This window comes from Alligator sinensis, unplaced genomic scaffold (genome assembly GCF_000455745.1).
Source record: "Alligator sinensis unplaced genomic scaffold, ASM45574v1 scaffold29_1, whole genome shotgun sequence".
Classification (NCBI taxonomy): domain Eukaryota; kingdom Metazoa; phylum Chordata; order Crocodylia; family Alligatoridae; genus Alligator; species Alligator sinensis.
In genome coordinates, this window is record NW_005841933.1 from 2,820,478 (window position 1) to 2,835,748 (window position 15,271).

General features: G+C 42.3%; 1 protein-coding gene across 4 annotated transcripts in view; it reads right to left on the reverse strand.

Annotated features, from left to right (window-relative positions):
• Positions 1 to 5,045: 5,045 nt before the first annotated feature.
• PLEKHA8 (pleckstrin homology domain containing A8) overlaps positions 5,046 to 15,271 on the reverse strand; it is a 44,544-nt gene continuing 34,318 nt past the window's right edge. For all 4 annotated transcript variants that reach the window (XM_025198943.1, XM_025198942.1, XM_014517960.2 and 1 more), the window contains 2 exons: positions 12,739 to 12,800; positions 5,046 to 11,176 (listed from right to left, as the gene is read on the reverse strand). In XM_025198943.1, coding sequence (XP_025054728.1) covers positions 10,979 to 11,176; positions 12,739 to 12,800 — 260 coding nt within the window. In that variant the 3' untranslated portion in view covers positions 5,046 to 10,978. The remainder of the gene's footprint in view (positions 11,177 to 12,738; positions 12,801 to 15,271) is intronic.

The following is a 15,271-nucleotide window of genomic DNA, read 5'->3' on the forward strand; positions in this document are numbered from 1 at the left end:
CTGTTTCCACTTTTTATGTGCTCCCCTTTTGGCCCTTAGGCTGCCCTGGATTTCTCTGGTCAGCCAAGGAAGCCTCCTGGCCCCTTTCCCTCTTTTTCCTCGCATCGGGATCGTCTTCCTTTGTGCCCGAAGGATCATTTCCATGGGGTAGTAATCAGTGGGCTTGATCCTAGCCTGGATTACTTCCGTCACATCCCGAATCTTTGCTCCGGGCAGGCAGTAGACCTCTTGTGTTGAGGGGTCCTGGCGACAGATGGGCCCTTCCATACCTCTCAGGATGGAGTTGCCTATGACGAGCACTCGTCGCCTCCTCCTCTGGGTCTGCTTGGATCTCTTGACCTGTTCGGAATGTGGAGAATGTGGTGTTGCTTTCTGCCCAAAGGTTTCCTCCTCTCCTTCCATCTCCTGCAGGGTCGCCAGGGCCTTGTACCTGTTCTCAAGTCGGACTGGAGGAACTGGTACCTGTTCGCTGCGAGCAGTTCCGGTCCTGGATGTGACCATCTGCCACTCTGCTGTGGAGGGCACTCCCCGGGATGCGTCTTCTTTAGGTGCCTGGTCCTGCAGGGAAAAGAAATAGTTAATAATAGACGCTGTCATGTCTGCGACGGTTCATTCTTTCAGTCACTGACCACGTCTGAGATTCACAGTAATATAGGCCATGAATAGGTGCTACACTGGTGCTGGGATCAAAGGCTTTCTTGCAGAACTCTCTCTTCTGCAACAAAATTAGGTTGATTCCCATGAAGATCTCCCCACTCTTGATCTAAATGAATGGCTTTAAGCTTTTCTTGGCAGGAGGAAAGGGGCATTCTGCAGTGAGAAGGGGTTCCCACAATGGGAGAATGCTCCCACTTACCCCTACACTGCTCCAGTCAGCCCATGCACGGGTAGACAGGTTGTGCCATGGCAGCTAGGCTTCCTGGCACTGCTGGGGAATGCTCCTGTCCCTCCCTGCTCTCCTTTGGTTCATCATCAAGGAGGGCACAAAGTGAAGGCTATTTTCCTGGGGAGAGAACTGAGAGGGTTCTTTCCACATGACCCTGCAGCCCCTGGCCAGCAATCGGCAGGAAGAGGCTTGGCATCCTTCTAGGGCTGGGACCCTCCTGGGGCGTCTAGAGCAGCTGCTGTTTTTCAGCAGCCACCAATTGATGGCCTGCCGCCTTCTCCAATGGGGAAGAGGGCAGGTTGTCAAATATTGGGCTCCCTTTGTGCCCCCTAGCTGGAGAGCTCACCTGTGTAGCTCTCTAGCTGGGGTCTGGAACACATGTATACTCCAGCTCCCAGGCTAGTTTTCTAGCAGGAAGAATTTCAGATATATTCTTACCACTAGAAGTAAAAATCTGTTGGTGATCTTAGTGGCTTGGGCACTGGGGGAAGGAAGAAAGGAATCGGGTAGCAGTCACCTACAAGGCCAGGAAGTGGTGACAGCTGTGGCTATGGGGTAGGAGGGAAGTATCTGCAATGGGAAGGGGAAAGTTGCTGCTGGGAGCAGTCAGAAAGTATGTGGGTGTTGGAAGCAGTCAGATTTGGGAAGTGCTGCAGGCTCCTCATTGTATTCCTCTACCCCAGGCACTCCTGCTGTCAGTCAATCAGCATGCATACCTGTGCTGTTTCCACCCTTGTGGCTGGGCCTGCAGCATACACTGAACCCGCCTATGTTCTTCTCCAATGTACATGGAGCACTGTGTGTCAGGGGCAAGAAAAAAAGAGGCCCATTTTCAGACAGACTTGGTGCCTCTCTCAACATACCCCAAGCATGCCAGCTCTGCATTCCTCCCTGTAGTCTCAGATGGGCATTTTTGTGGAATGTGCAGCTTCGCTCTTTCTGCGGGTTTCAGCTAGTCCACTTGGACTGTTGACAGCAGAGTGTTAGTCATATATGTGAAACACTTGTGCAACAATTCTCAACCAGGGTGCCATGGTCCCATGGGGTGCCTTGAGATCCTTTCAAGGGTGTGATGGGATGCTACACAATGTTAGCACTGGTAAGTGTGCAAATGTAATTCACAAAATAAACCCAGAGATTGTAAATAAAGAATCCATGGTGTTAAAAACATGCTGACCTCTTGAGGTCTTTTTGAATTCTTTTTAACAGGAGTATTGCTCTGTTCTCTTTCTGTAGCCAAAACTGAGCGAAATCTAGGAGCGGGCATTTTCTGATGGGTGCCTCAAGTCTAAAAAGGTTGAGAACCACTATACTAGTCTTCCAAAATATTTTCAAAATCTCTCACATATATAGTGTACTCTAGTGTACAAAATTACCTTATCACCTATAATGTCTGGCAGATGCACATACTTTGGTGCATCTCACTATGGTGCTAGTGAACATTGTTCAAAGAAAAGTAAGTGTAATAATCAAGTATCAGCAGGTTGTAGGCTTTGTGCTCAACTAAAACTGGGCACCAATAGCTTCCAAGCTCTAAGTGCAGCGTAAGTTGGCTCCATGTTCCTCTTTGTTCTGCTTGAATGCAAGTCAGACAAATTTATCTTAGTTAAGCAAGTGAGGGGGTGGGGGAGAAGGAAGGGGGAGTGTTTCTTGCTTATCTTTCACCAATTTGCTGCTTGATGGACAACTTAGTAGGACCAAATCCCATTTTTGCATTATAACAGGAGACATGCACTTGACACTTCTGAAGGGCAGGCCATGCATTTTAAAAGATTCTGTGAGGTAGCCAGTGTGGAGAGAAAGACTAGAAGGGCATGGGAGGGCTCAGATAATATCATAAATACTTGTGTGACTAGATAATAGATTAATTTACACTACTCTGTGACAAACTAAAATGCCCACATATTAATGTTGAATAGGTAATCAAAATCAGCTATTAATTTATTTTTAAAGTTAGCCAAAACCATAGCAAATATGTACAATAAACCTCTGAAAGTGGCTGTATGATACATAGGGATGGGCCCTTAAATGAAACTTGTTTGAAAAGCTTTACTATTCTACATTAGATAACAAAAACAAAATGCAAATATACCATTTAAATGGGGTTTAATAAACTTTGTTAATGTAAATGCAGTTCTAAATAAATAACTTAAAAAATACCCTTGAAACACAATAACCAAACATTTTGACCACAGCAGCGTTCATTAAAGGAACCTGGTAGCTTTCAATTATCATGATGAATATAGCAACAATTTAAATTAATTGATGCATTGTCTTTTAACAAATGTCTCATGTATGTAAATGTTCCAAGTCAACCAAAAAAAAAAAAAAATCAATCTGCTGCCTAATTCAATTCCAAAGGTGTAGTCACAAGCAATCAGTATAATTGGCTTTCTCATGTGCACATAAAACTAGCCTTTCAGGAATGATTACACATTCATAAACCGTCAGAGATACAGAAGCTTACTGGAAATTATTAACACACTTAGTAAAAGACTTCACTGGTGTAAAATCAAAATGTATAGTTTTCTGGAGGTACTGTCAGAAGTACTTTATTAATAAAAAATAGCTGGAAAAGTTCAGGGTGGGTAGGAAAACAAGCAAAAAACTTAATATGCATCTTGAGCAGGGAACCCTCCCTCCACAGGCCCCCCCCCTCCCCAAAAATCACTTACAGTGTATCTAATATAGCATAGCTGATGGCTTGAACACCACAATAGGACAATCCATCACTAGATTCCTGCAATGGAGGCCAGAACATATTTATTTGCCACTTAAAACAACACTGCATGTACTTTGTCTAGGTGTTGCAGGACTGCAGACTGGTGAATTATATAAAGAAGCAAAATGCAAGCACTTGCCACACATTGTTCAGTTGTCCACAATTAAGTCAGTAGCCCCTTTCCATCCTTTTCAATGAAAGGCTATGGGTTGTGCCCTACAGTGCAGCCAGATCTGCAATGCTTTGAATACATACTGGTTAGTAGAGGTTGTGTATAAGTTTTCAGAATGGGCTGGGAAACCAAGTTATAGTTGTTGCATAGTTTGAGTACCATTATGTGCACAGAAGCTGACTAGTTTAGTGCCATCCTGGAGCACTGCCTTACAGGCACATAAAGGTGGACAATGGCCATTGTGGCAGCTAGCCACAGACAGTGAAATGTTTATGGTAGCTACCGTGAAACAAATTGTCCCAGGCAGTTGCCCAGATGCCTCAAATGGGCACAATACCTTTGCTGGCCTGTTATCCTGCAGAGCTGGTGGCATGATCATTCAGGCATGGCTGTGTAATGCTGGGTTAGGCCTGCACTTGACTTCCCAGTGCTCAAGAATATGGCAAATCACCAGAGTCAACTGAATGCATCTTTTTATTTGATGCGTGTGAAGGGCGGAGAAGGCAGCTTGCCTCCTTCCTTCCAACTGACCACAGTCCTATTTCAGAGAGCTCTTCTTGGCTGCCACATCTGTTTCAAAACTGAGCTCTGAAGAATAAATTGGCTCACTGGATGAATAATGTTCATACCACTTCAAATGTAACCAAAAGGTTCAGGAAGTGCCTCTCCTCTCCAACACTGATTAGTCTTGTCCAGGTCACGCTGCTAGAGACCCAGGATTCAGATTCCTTTTCCAAGATCATATGATGAGAGAGAGAATCTGAGTTATTTCCAAAAACTTAATTTTAAATTGATAAGGCATGGGTCAAATGGGAGTAATCTTCATCCATGTCTTGAGATGCACATATATTCCTCCAGGTAGAGATATGGACTTCCATAGCTTCAAGCAGGCAGAGGATTATGCTCACACAAGAGGTGTTTTGGAGAAGAGCAACTGAAAGACTGATTTCTCTCTTCTAAACAGGTTAACTTCTGTATTTAACTTCCTGGAGCTTATGCAACCAAAGAAACCCAAATAATGGACAGATTCAGCTACTATTGATCATGTTTTATTCTACTAATCAAACAGATTCTACTTGCGTGACCACCTTCATACAAACAGGCAGCCTCCAGTAACCAGGATCATACTGCCTACAATAAAGACTCTCCAACTCTGACAAGAAGTTAAAAGATCTGACTTGCCCTATCCCTCCCTTAAGCCAAAACAATTAAGTTCATAAAACTCAGGAAATCAGACAGAGAAAAAATGAGATTTTAAACCATACTTATTTTAAATAAGTTTATTATAACTAAATAATATAAAACACAGACATCTTAAAACATTTATTGAGGGAAGGAAAAAAACGCTAGGTGCAGAGTAGTGTTTTGTTGGTGCAGACAGTATAGACTAGAGACTCCAAACCAATGTTGGAATCTGACCTGTTTTCTTTTGATTTGGTATCAGTACTATGTTTACAACACAACAGAAGAAGGTTTATTAGCTCCTGTTAGTCAAAACAAAATACAATTAAAATACAGGGCAATACACTTTCCCTTTACTTTAAATAGTATAAATTTAAGTAAGGCTCACTATAAATGGAGCTTGCTATTTATAATATGAATGCCCAATGCAGATGGGGAAAATGGAGGGGATGGGAAAGGGAAATGTACAACCAATCCATGTGCCTTATCGATGTTTGATATTTCATTCTGTAGTATGATTTCTTTGCTGTGTTTAGTTAATTATAATGGTCTGGATACATGATAAAACAGAAAAACCCATAGGAATCGCACATATTTTCAAAACCTTTTTTTAAAGGGATCAAAGAGCAAAATATGGACTCGTGAACTTTGAGACAGAGTAAAACAAGTTAGTGGTCAGGATATTGAACAAGGGAAAAGTTTAGATCTTAATGCCTTTGGCACATCTGGGGTGTTTGTTTAGCCTTATTATGTTAAAGGAAGTGTATTTAAAAATAACACAACACAGAAAAACCCTAAGGCCAAAACCTATGTTTTGAACAAGCATGCACATGACTGCAATGAGTAATTCGTCCACTTAAGCCTATACAGACATGTGAGTGCATACAGGTACTTGTCTGTTAATGATCCCAGTTCAGAAGAGCTTTTTAATATGTGCTTTTGTCTAATCCTTGTTCAGGATAACATTTAAGTCTATTCTTCTCTGGAACTTAGATATGTGCTTAAAGACAAAACATGCTTAAGCTCTAACCTGAGCATGAATGCTTTTCTGAATCAGAAGCAAAAAAAGTGTCAAGTCCATGTTTTCACACTGGTTGGTAGTAGCGCCATTCTGATGTCACAGCAGTATTTAAATTCATCACATGGACCATAACCATGACCAGCCATATCATGGCACAGCCTCACTTTCATGCTGGGAAATCAGTAAATTCTGCCCATATCTCTACACAAAGAGAGGTGACATTATTGGGAGCATTTGGCAGCCTGGAGCCTTACATGGTTTTATTTGTTTGGAGGGAAGACGGATCTGAATTCAGCTGTTCTGCCTCTTCTGCCTTGATGACTTATCAGGACGCTGCAGGCCAGGGACAAGAAATAAGCCCGTCTCTGAAATTGTGCTTTTGCCAATAAAAGGTAAAAACTGCCAAATGCTGAAGTACCTCAATTTAGATTTCATAAGTGAAATTAAAACTTCAAAGCATTTTAATTTCCTTGGCACAGTGTTGTGGAGCCAGGGAGAGGCACTTCAAAAGAAAGGGACTGCATGCTTCATCTACTACTTCTGCTCAGCTGTCACTTTACAGCTTGGGCCCTTTTTTAAAGTCCATTTTTTAAAATCACTTTATGCACAGTCAAGGTAGCAGTTTTCAACTCTTCATTTTAGCTCCGCTTTGAGCTGAAAGCAGAAGCCCTGGGTGAAAAGCAAAGACAGGAAGTAAAAAGGGGTGTATTTAGGCTTCAAACCCATTCAGGATTTTTTTTTTTTTAAAACAAAAGCTGAAGAGAGGCCTAGGGGGAGGAAAAGATCAGTTATATTTTTGAAAAACAATATGATATTCTAGTGGTCCACACACCTTTGAACTACAGTAATACCACTTAAGCTCCAGTTCTTTGGGCCATCACTGGAGTACTGTGTAGCTCATTTTTGTACATACAAAGCCTAGAAACTACAAAGAAAAGCTTGACAGGGTTTTTTTTTTAAACTATGAAATATATTCAGTGCCATAGAGCAAACAGCCACAGTGAACTTATCATCGCTGTTGCTTTATTAGATTGCTTTTCCTATAATGACAGTATAAGCCCCTTAAAGTACCAAGCAGCATTTGTTAAACATTACCTTAAAATGGAATTTTGTTTAGTTTTAGTGAGTCACACTACAGCAGCAAGACAAAATCCCAAGGTAGTTTTCAGCAGTCTATTAATCCATACCTCTAAAACATTTTACCAATTTGTACCATTAGGGTGCTACAACATGCAATTGCTGAGTACAATATCTTAAAATGGGTGCATTTTAAAAGTACCAAATAAATTTAACAAATGATATCCATTTCTAAGCAGAACTCTCCTGATATTATTGGGGAGCTCTGCTGATCCTGATGGCACTATATTACAGAGATATGTCCTTATTAAAATATACTGACAGCCTTTATTCAGCACTATACAGTGTTTCTATCTGATTGCTTTGGGATTTACCTTGTTTCAATAAGGAAATGCATCAGATAGTCTTCTAGTGTCACACATTCTGCTGGAGTTCTAAACTGAACTATAACAACGTCACAAAAAAGCAGCCTTACATTCCTACTGTAAAGCTACTGTATTTTTTTTTTTTTTGCGCCATGGCTACATAGATTCCCTGAGAGTATGCAACTGCCAGACATCAGCTGAAAAAGTGTTTCTAAAAGAAAGGGCTACAGAAACGCTTAAATGCAGGTTAAGAAATCAATGCAGTTCACGCAAAATGTGCAGGAGACTTTAAGAATGTCAGTATCTGAGAGTCAAGCACATTTTAATTTGGTAGTTGACAGATAAACAGTAAGCTTGGTGCTCAGTTGCCAGGCAAGCCCAGATGCTTTTAAGACTAAAAACAAACAATCAAACAAATTGCCCATCACTCTAAAAGGACTCAATTCCATCTCTGAATTTAAATCTACCAGTGTTTAATCACTTGCTCTTTATAATCATTAAAATCCAAAGGAATCTTTACTTTATGAAATGGGCTAATCAGTTTTACAGCAATGGATTCTCATATGTATTTGCTTACAGATGGAAATCTTAGCTATTTGGCAAATTGACCACTTGCTCAATTTTATCTATTAGGTCCCAATTCTGCAAGGTGCTGAATGCCTTTTATTTGTATTGGTTTCAGTGGGAGTAGAGAACATAGACTCCTGGGACCATTTCAGAATAGAATTAGAGTACAGGAAGCAATCAAGAGGTCTGGCGTTCTCTAAGGTCACAAGCAATCCTGACATCCAATTGCAAGTAAAAGGCCAATTTTACAAAGAGGAGTGAAAACAAGAAGACATATTGTGAAAAAGAGAGTGCCCCTCTGAGCAGGGAATATACCAAACTAGCTACTGGTCAGCCTGCCTATCACAAATGGTAAATTTAATGGAAAACAGTTTTGAAAACAGACTCAAATGAGGTGACTAAGTTTTCTACCTTGGAAACAAATAATGACGACATACTGGGGATCCCCTCTGTACATCAGGGGAACCTTGAGCAAGAGAAAACTCCAATTTTTATTTTAACTTCACAAGTAACTTTTTATTGTTATTTTTGACAGGCTCTCTGCCTTTCTTACCCTCCCTCTCCTGACTGATATTTGTGTGGAAATGTGGACTGACTCCACTACCTTCCCAGAGCACCAGCTAAAGAACAAGAAAGCTAATTTCTCTGCTTTGGGTAAGTGAAGAATCCTAGCTATAAGTGTGAAGGGATATAGGAGGGGATAGCCATTCTACTGAACTGTGGCGTTTCTTACATTCATGGTAAGGAGAAATATATGTGAAAACCCCTATGCATATGGCTTGATTCTCAGTGTTGGAATAACAAAGAAAATATTGGTCAAATTTTCAATTCTATTTTGGTAGAAGTATATAAAATTCATTAATTTTCAAGGAAGCACAGTTCCTGGACTCCTGTTGCTACCAGTGAGAACTGAATTGTAGATAACCAGCAGCTCTGGGAAGAGTGCAAGAGTGAAATCAAGCTGTTTATATAGATGCTGAACTAGAGTTTTTGGCATTCCCTTCAGGTACCAACATTTGAGGGTTTGTATTTTACAGAACTTTGTTTTTCTTAAAGTTGGCAATTTTCAAAATTCCTTGCCTCAACCATGAAATTATTGCTTAAACCTGTTCAACAGGAAACTAGGTACCAAGCAATGTACACTTCACTAAAGTCCTCTTGGTATCCGTGTTTTTTGCTAGATCTGAACACAAGTATTTCTCCTAGGAAGAGACCATGTTTGCAACCTGCCACTGCATTATTATTCACTCTGCTCCCAGACTTCCTTTCCTCTTCTCATACACTAAGCAAAACTCACCCCTATGCAGAAGTCCTAAACATTATTTAGCGATCTTCTTGAGCACAAAAGTGAGTTTACATAGTGCTGGACCTATCCGTAAGGGACAGATTCAGCCTTAGTCATTTAACTAGCTTCAGGGCCAGCCCTTAATTCTTTTCTTTAATAGTAGCAGTGGTGGTAATGACGTATTTATTAGCATCACAAGAAAGAAGTAACAAAAGTCTTCATTATTCTTAATTCTCATTCAGTCATGTGCTTCTGAAATACATGGGTACCAGCTACAAACAAGTGATGGCCTTCTGAAGAACTTTAATTTTCCTAGGATTCACTTATTTCAAAGTCAGCCTTTTGCAATCACCATTTTAAAAGAAAGGGTAATGTCAACCTAAAGACATGTTTATAAAAATCAATTCTTAGACTGCCTTCTTGTGCTTAAATCACACACAAAGACACACAGCAGTTACATGGTTTGTTTTTGACCAAGTCATTGTAAAAAAAAAAATAAAAAAAAAAAAAAAATGACTATGGGCACATTTTTCAAACACACCTAGTTGACTTTGAAACTTTGAAGCTTATGTCCCACTGACTTTTATTGAGATTCAGGTGTTTTTAAAAGTTCTACCGTATTACCATGGTAAATACAATAAGACAAATCTTCAGCTGGACTCAGCAGAGCTTTGCTGACAAACAGCTTAGAAATCTGAACCAAACACTCCTGCAATTAGCACTAAAGGCACAGGAACAACACAAGTGCAAAAGGTAGCAGTCATGGTACTGGTGCAGAGATGAGGATGATACATCTTTAAAACCTTCCTGCTCTTTACCTTCCTGTGCTGTGATATCAGCAACAAGGTTGGCATCATAGTGAACTTGAGGATTATTTTTTAAACACCAAACATACAAGCTTGATGCCATCAGATGAAATTGGAGGGGATATCTGGTAGAAAAATTCCTTTGAACAATAGTTCAGTAGCACTGGAAAGAGACCTCAAATTCATTAACAGAGAGGGAGAAGGTGGAGTGTACCTAGGGCTATGCAAGGTGTATACTCTTAAGTTGGCCCAAGAAAGGGGCAAAAGGAATACAGTTAAAGGCTAACTCTTGGGAGGCCTTCAAAATATTTGAAGGGGGCTGTACACATTTTCAAGAATAAAAGGATGCACTCTAAATTAAGCTCGAGATAAGGAGTAAACTTACCACTCGACCCAGTGGCTTCATTTTTGCCCTCCAGTGCAACAGATGTGGAAGGAGAATAGACATTGATACTGACGCTAGCATCACAACACAGACAGACATAGAATGGGCATGGGAAAGACAGCAACATTAACATACCACCAGTTCTCAGAGCTAACATCACAACTGCCCTTCTGGACATGTGCCTGGCACCTGTGCAAAATGCTAGAGTGAGAAAGTCAAGTTCTGCTCTATTACATTTGTGTAAATGATTAAACAAAATTGCCCCACAACCCCAAAAAGATTTTTTTACCTGAAGGTATTCACCATGCAGCCAGCCATGACTCTAAAATAAATGGTACCTCTGCATTTAAACATAAACAAGCATTTAAAAAAATATGTACATATAAAAAAAGAAGCAACAATTCCTTCCCCTCCCACGTTAAGGAAGATGTAACAAACAGAAATGCTGTTCAGAAAAAACTTTGTTCACAAACGCAGTCCCTGAAGTTTCAAGGCACTGTCTTGCTGTTGTCATACCACCTCATCTGACTCCAAGCCATGTACTTCATAGAGAGTGTCCAAGATATTTAGCTGCTTTTCCATGGCTGGTAAGTAAATGTTGAGGTCTCTTTGCATTCCATTATAAAAAGCTTCCTCCTGGTCTTCACACTGCTTTACAGATAGTGCTGCCACAAAGTCTTCGTAAGTTGGAGCTGCCCTTAAAGCTAACTGAGAGAGGAACACAAGTTTAAATCCCCAGACTTGGATAAACACAGCACAGATGGAGAAAAAGATCATATACCTATTGGTTTCTAGCTCTATTAATTTTATGAAATCTTAAAAATAGTTTCAATGATATTTTGTAAGTTAAGGCATTTTATTTTTTAGTATTTACAATAATAATAAAATAACACACAAACAGAGGTAGTGTAGTGAGTTAAAACAAGATTTTAAAAGTAACGAGTAACCACTGGCAGTTTAGTTTTGGGGCCCATATCCCTAGACATTCAAGAGGCCTGGTTTCTAGAAAGTGCTAGCACTGCAAGTAGTGATTTTTTTCCTTATACTTGAGACTAAAATAATAACATATTAAATTGATCCATAAGAATATTTTCAGGGGGAACCTATACCCAATTTTCAGAAGAGACTCAGACAAAGGAGTCAAAGTCCTATGCTTAAGCCCTTTTGAAAACGTTACACCCAAATCTTCCTACTTGTCCCTCAGTCATGAAGATCACAGTCATCAGATTTGCCTGGGACTTTAAAAATTATATTGCAGATGACACATAACAGACACCAGGGGTGTCTGCTAGCTTGAATGTAGATTACTCAAATAGAGTGATGGAGGAAACAAGTTAATAAGTGAGTCTTGCTTTTACAACTAAGTCTCCTTCACTCCCAGTTCAGTGGTTTTCAAGATTTTTTTTAGACTCGACACCCTTCCAAAACTTTTCAAAATTCAGTGGCACCCCATTTTAACCCCTCTCTCCCCCTCCCAAATATCAATATTTGGATGTAAACATGATCTCACCCTATTACTAATTAACATGGTATTAACTGATGACAGTTATTTTTATTCACCCCACTACCACCACTACTGTGGCCCAGTGGAACTGTGCCACGTACCTCCTGCAGAGTAAGACTGGGAAGTGACTGTGGCAGCAGCACATGTTGCCGCAGCCCTTCCTGGTCCAACCCAACATAGGGTCTCTCAGAAAGAGGCACACGGGGAAGGTGGAACTCTCTCACATATCTCTGTTGTCAGGAGGCAAGCTGGAAGCAAAGAGCTACAGCAGAAGCAGTATGCCTGCTTGCTTACAATGCAGGCAAGTGCAGCTTTCTTCTGCAGCCACTTTTCAGTTTGCTTTTGAAATGTCTCATGAAAACAGAGGCATGCGGGACAGTTTCACCCTGAACAGTGGTGGTGCCAACACTGTGGTGCTAACAATGTGGCAACCATGGCAGATTCTTGCAACACCTCAGTTGAGAAGCACCACTCTAGTCCTGCATACATCCATAGGTAGTGAGCACATCTTCATGACGGAGAACCCACTTTCAGAAATGTACTTAAAAACGAACACCACCATGCTGGAAAGATGCCAATAATGACTCACTTAAGCTTTATTTTTAAAATTTAAAGAAAATCCCAATGAGACTGCATGACCACAGACTCTCCTTGTTTACATTTTAATACACTATATTAAAAGCAAAAAAGTATAAAAAACAAAACAGGTCAATACAGGCCACATTCTAGCCAACCATCTGTACCAGTAATTAAGGAACACACTTACCGCAAAGACCCCTCGCACAACCCAGCCATGGTGCTGCCGTAATGTCCTTCCATATGCATTGTCTTAAAAGAAATAAAAATAAAGAGTTTCTTACAATAGCTTTTAATGTTGTTTCACCTTTGCATGATAGCAGGGGATTAAGAATGTTTAAAGGCTAATTCATTCCAATTAGGCACAAAACATGGCTCTTTTTGCATTTCAATAGTATTTAATGGACAGCAAGATAGAGGAAGTAACACAATCATGACTTTTGGTTTATATTTTCAGCTCTGCTGCTGACATCTGTTTTTCTGGATACTGCATGTCCTCTGCAGCACAGAAGAAGCATGTTCCTTTCATCTACTTTACAGCAACCTGGGACTAGAAGAAGGGCAAATTGAGGTACTATGGGTCAGATTACAGGGGGGTCAGAGAGAAAGGGACTTAGTAGTGGGGGTCTATTAGAGACCCCCACACCAGGGGGACGAGTTAGACCTAAAATTCTCAAGACCGCTCTCAGAGGCAGTGCGCTCAAAGGACCTGGTCGTCATGGGTGACTTAAACTTCCCAGACATCTGCTGGGAGGAACAGGCAGCCAGGTCTGCCCATTCACCTAAGTTTCTAACCTCCTTACAGGACCTTCACCTATCGCAGGAAGTACGCATTCCCACTAGGGGAAATGCCTTACTAGAATTGGTGCTGGCCACAGAGGACGACTTGGTGGGGGATTTGCAGGTGCAAGGTAACCTAGGGGATAGTGACCACCTATTGATAGAGTTCACTATCTGGAGAAAGGTGGGAAAGGCAACTAGAAGGGCAGAAGTGCTACACTTCAGGAAGGCCAACTTCAACAACCTTAGGAGATTAGTTAGGGAGGGACTGACTGGTAAAAGCCTCAGAGAGATGGGAGTCCAGGAAGGGTGGGCATTAGTCTCAAGGGACTAATCCTGCAGGCACAGAAAAGGACCATCCCAATACACATAAAGGGGACAAAAAAGCAAAGAAACCCTCTTGGTTGAGCAGGGAAATCCAGGAGAGCCTGGAGGGGAAAAAAGAGGCCTAAAGGCTGTGCAAGTAGGGGGCAGCCACCAAAGAGGAGTATACCTGCTTGGCTCGAGCTTGAAATAGTGAGAGCCAAAGCAGAAATGGAGATTAGGCTGACAGCAAAAGTTAAGGATAACAAAAAGTCATTCTTTAAGTACATAGGAAGCAAAAAGAAAATGCAGGGTAGCTCAGGGTCCCTTCAGGATGAACTAGGGCAACTGGTAACATATAGGATGGCCAAAGTGGAGCTCCTAAATGATTTCTTTGTATCTGTGTTCCTGGACACAAATACAAATATGCATCCCATTTGGATTTTAGGTAAGCCCAGGATAGTTACCAAGCCACCAACTGTTAGTGCTGACCTAGTAAAGGGGCACCTGGAGGGGTTGAATGTATTTAAGTCAACAGGCCCTGATGATCTTCATCCTAGGGCAGGGGTGGGCAAAATATGGCCCGCAAGGCCACTCTATCTAGCCCATGGGGCCCCTAAAAAATTGAGAAAATTAATATTTCTCTGTCTTTGGTTTCTGTCAAAAAGGACAGAAACCAGGGGCAGTAGGACCCAGGGGAATCCTGGGCAGGCTCCCGCAACAGCAGGGCCTTCCCAGACCAGCCCCCCCCAGCCAAAAGCCCCAGCAGGGGCTGCTGGCCTGGGAACACGTGGCTGCCCAGCGCAGGAAGTTCAGATAAGGGAGGGGGTGAAGGGGGAAGGGAAGGGCAGGGAAGGAGCGCGGGGAAAAGCAGCCCCTCCCCTGCCCCATGGCGGTGCTCTCTGCTGCAGCCACTCAGCCCACAGGGCTGTCTTGAGCAGGCACAGGCAGCCTCAGGCGGGCTGTGAATGGCTGCAGCGCAGGGCACCGGGCATGGGATGGGCGAGGGGCTGCTTTCCCCCGCTGCACTCAGCACCAGCTTGTAACCCGCCCCCGCTGCAGCCTGGGCCCTGTGCTGGCTGCAGGCCCCCTGCCAGGGCCCCATTACGGCAGCAGCAAATGCAGCCCCCACCCTTGCTGCCCTGGGCAGTGTTTGCTGCTGCTGCCTGCCCAGAGCTTGCGCTAACCTGGTTTCATTTTACAATCAGGTCACAGAATGCTTGGAAGAAGGAATAGAGGGAGATGTTATTTACTTAGATTTTAAATAGGCCTTTGACACAGTGTCGCACCCAATTCTTATAAATAAACTAAACAGTTGCAATGTAAATTATTACACAGTCTGGTGGGTAGAAAATTGGCTTATGGGACGCACCCAGAGAGGGGTGGTAGATGGGTCAGTTTCTACCTGGAGAAATGTGGGCAGTGGAGTCCCCCAAGCCTCTACCATTCAATATTTTCATTAGTGACTTGGACGAGGAAGTATAAAGCACCCTATCCAAGTTTGCTGATGACACCAATGGCTGCAGCGCAGGGCACCGGGCATGGGATGGGCGAGGGGCTGCTTTCCCCCGCTGCACTCAGCACCAGCTTGTAACCCGCCCCCGCTGCAGCCTGGGCCCTGTGCTGGCTGGCGGGCCCCC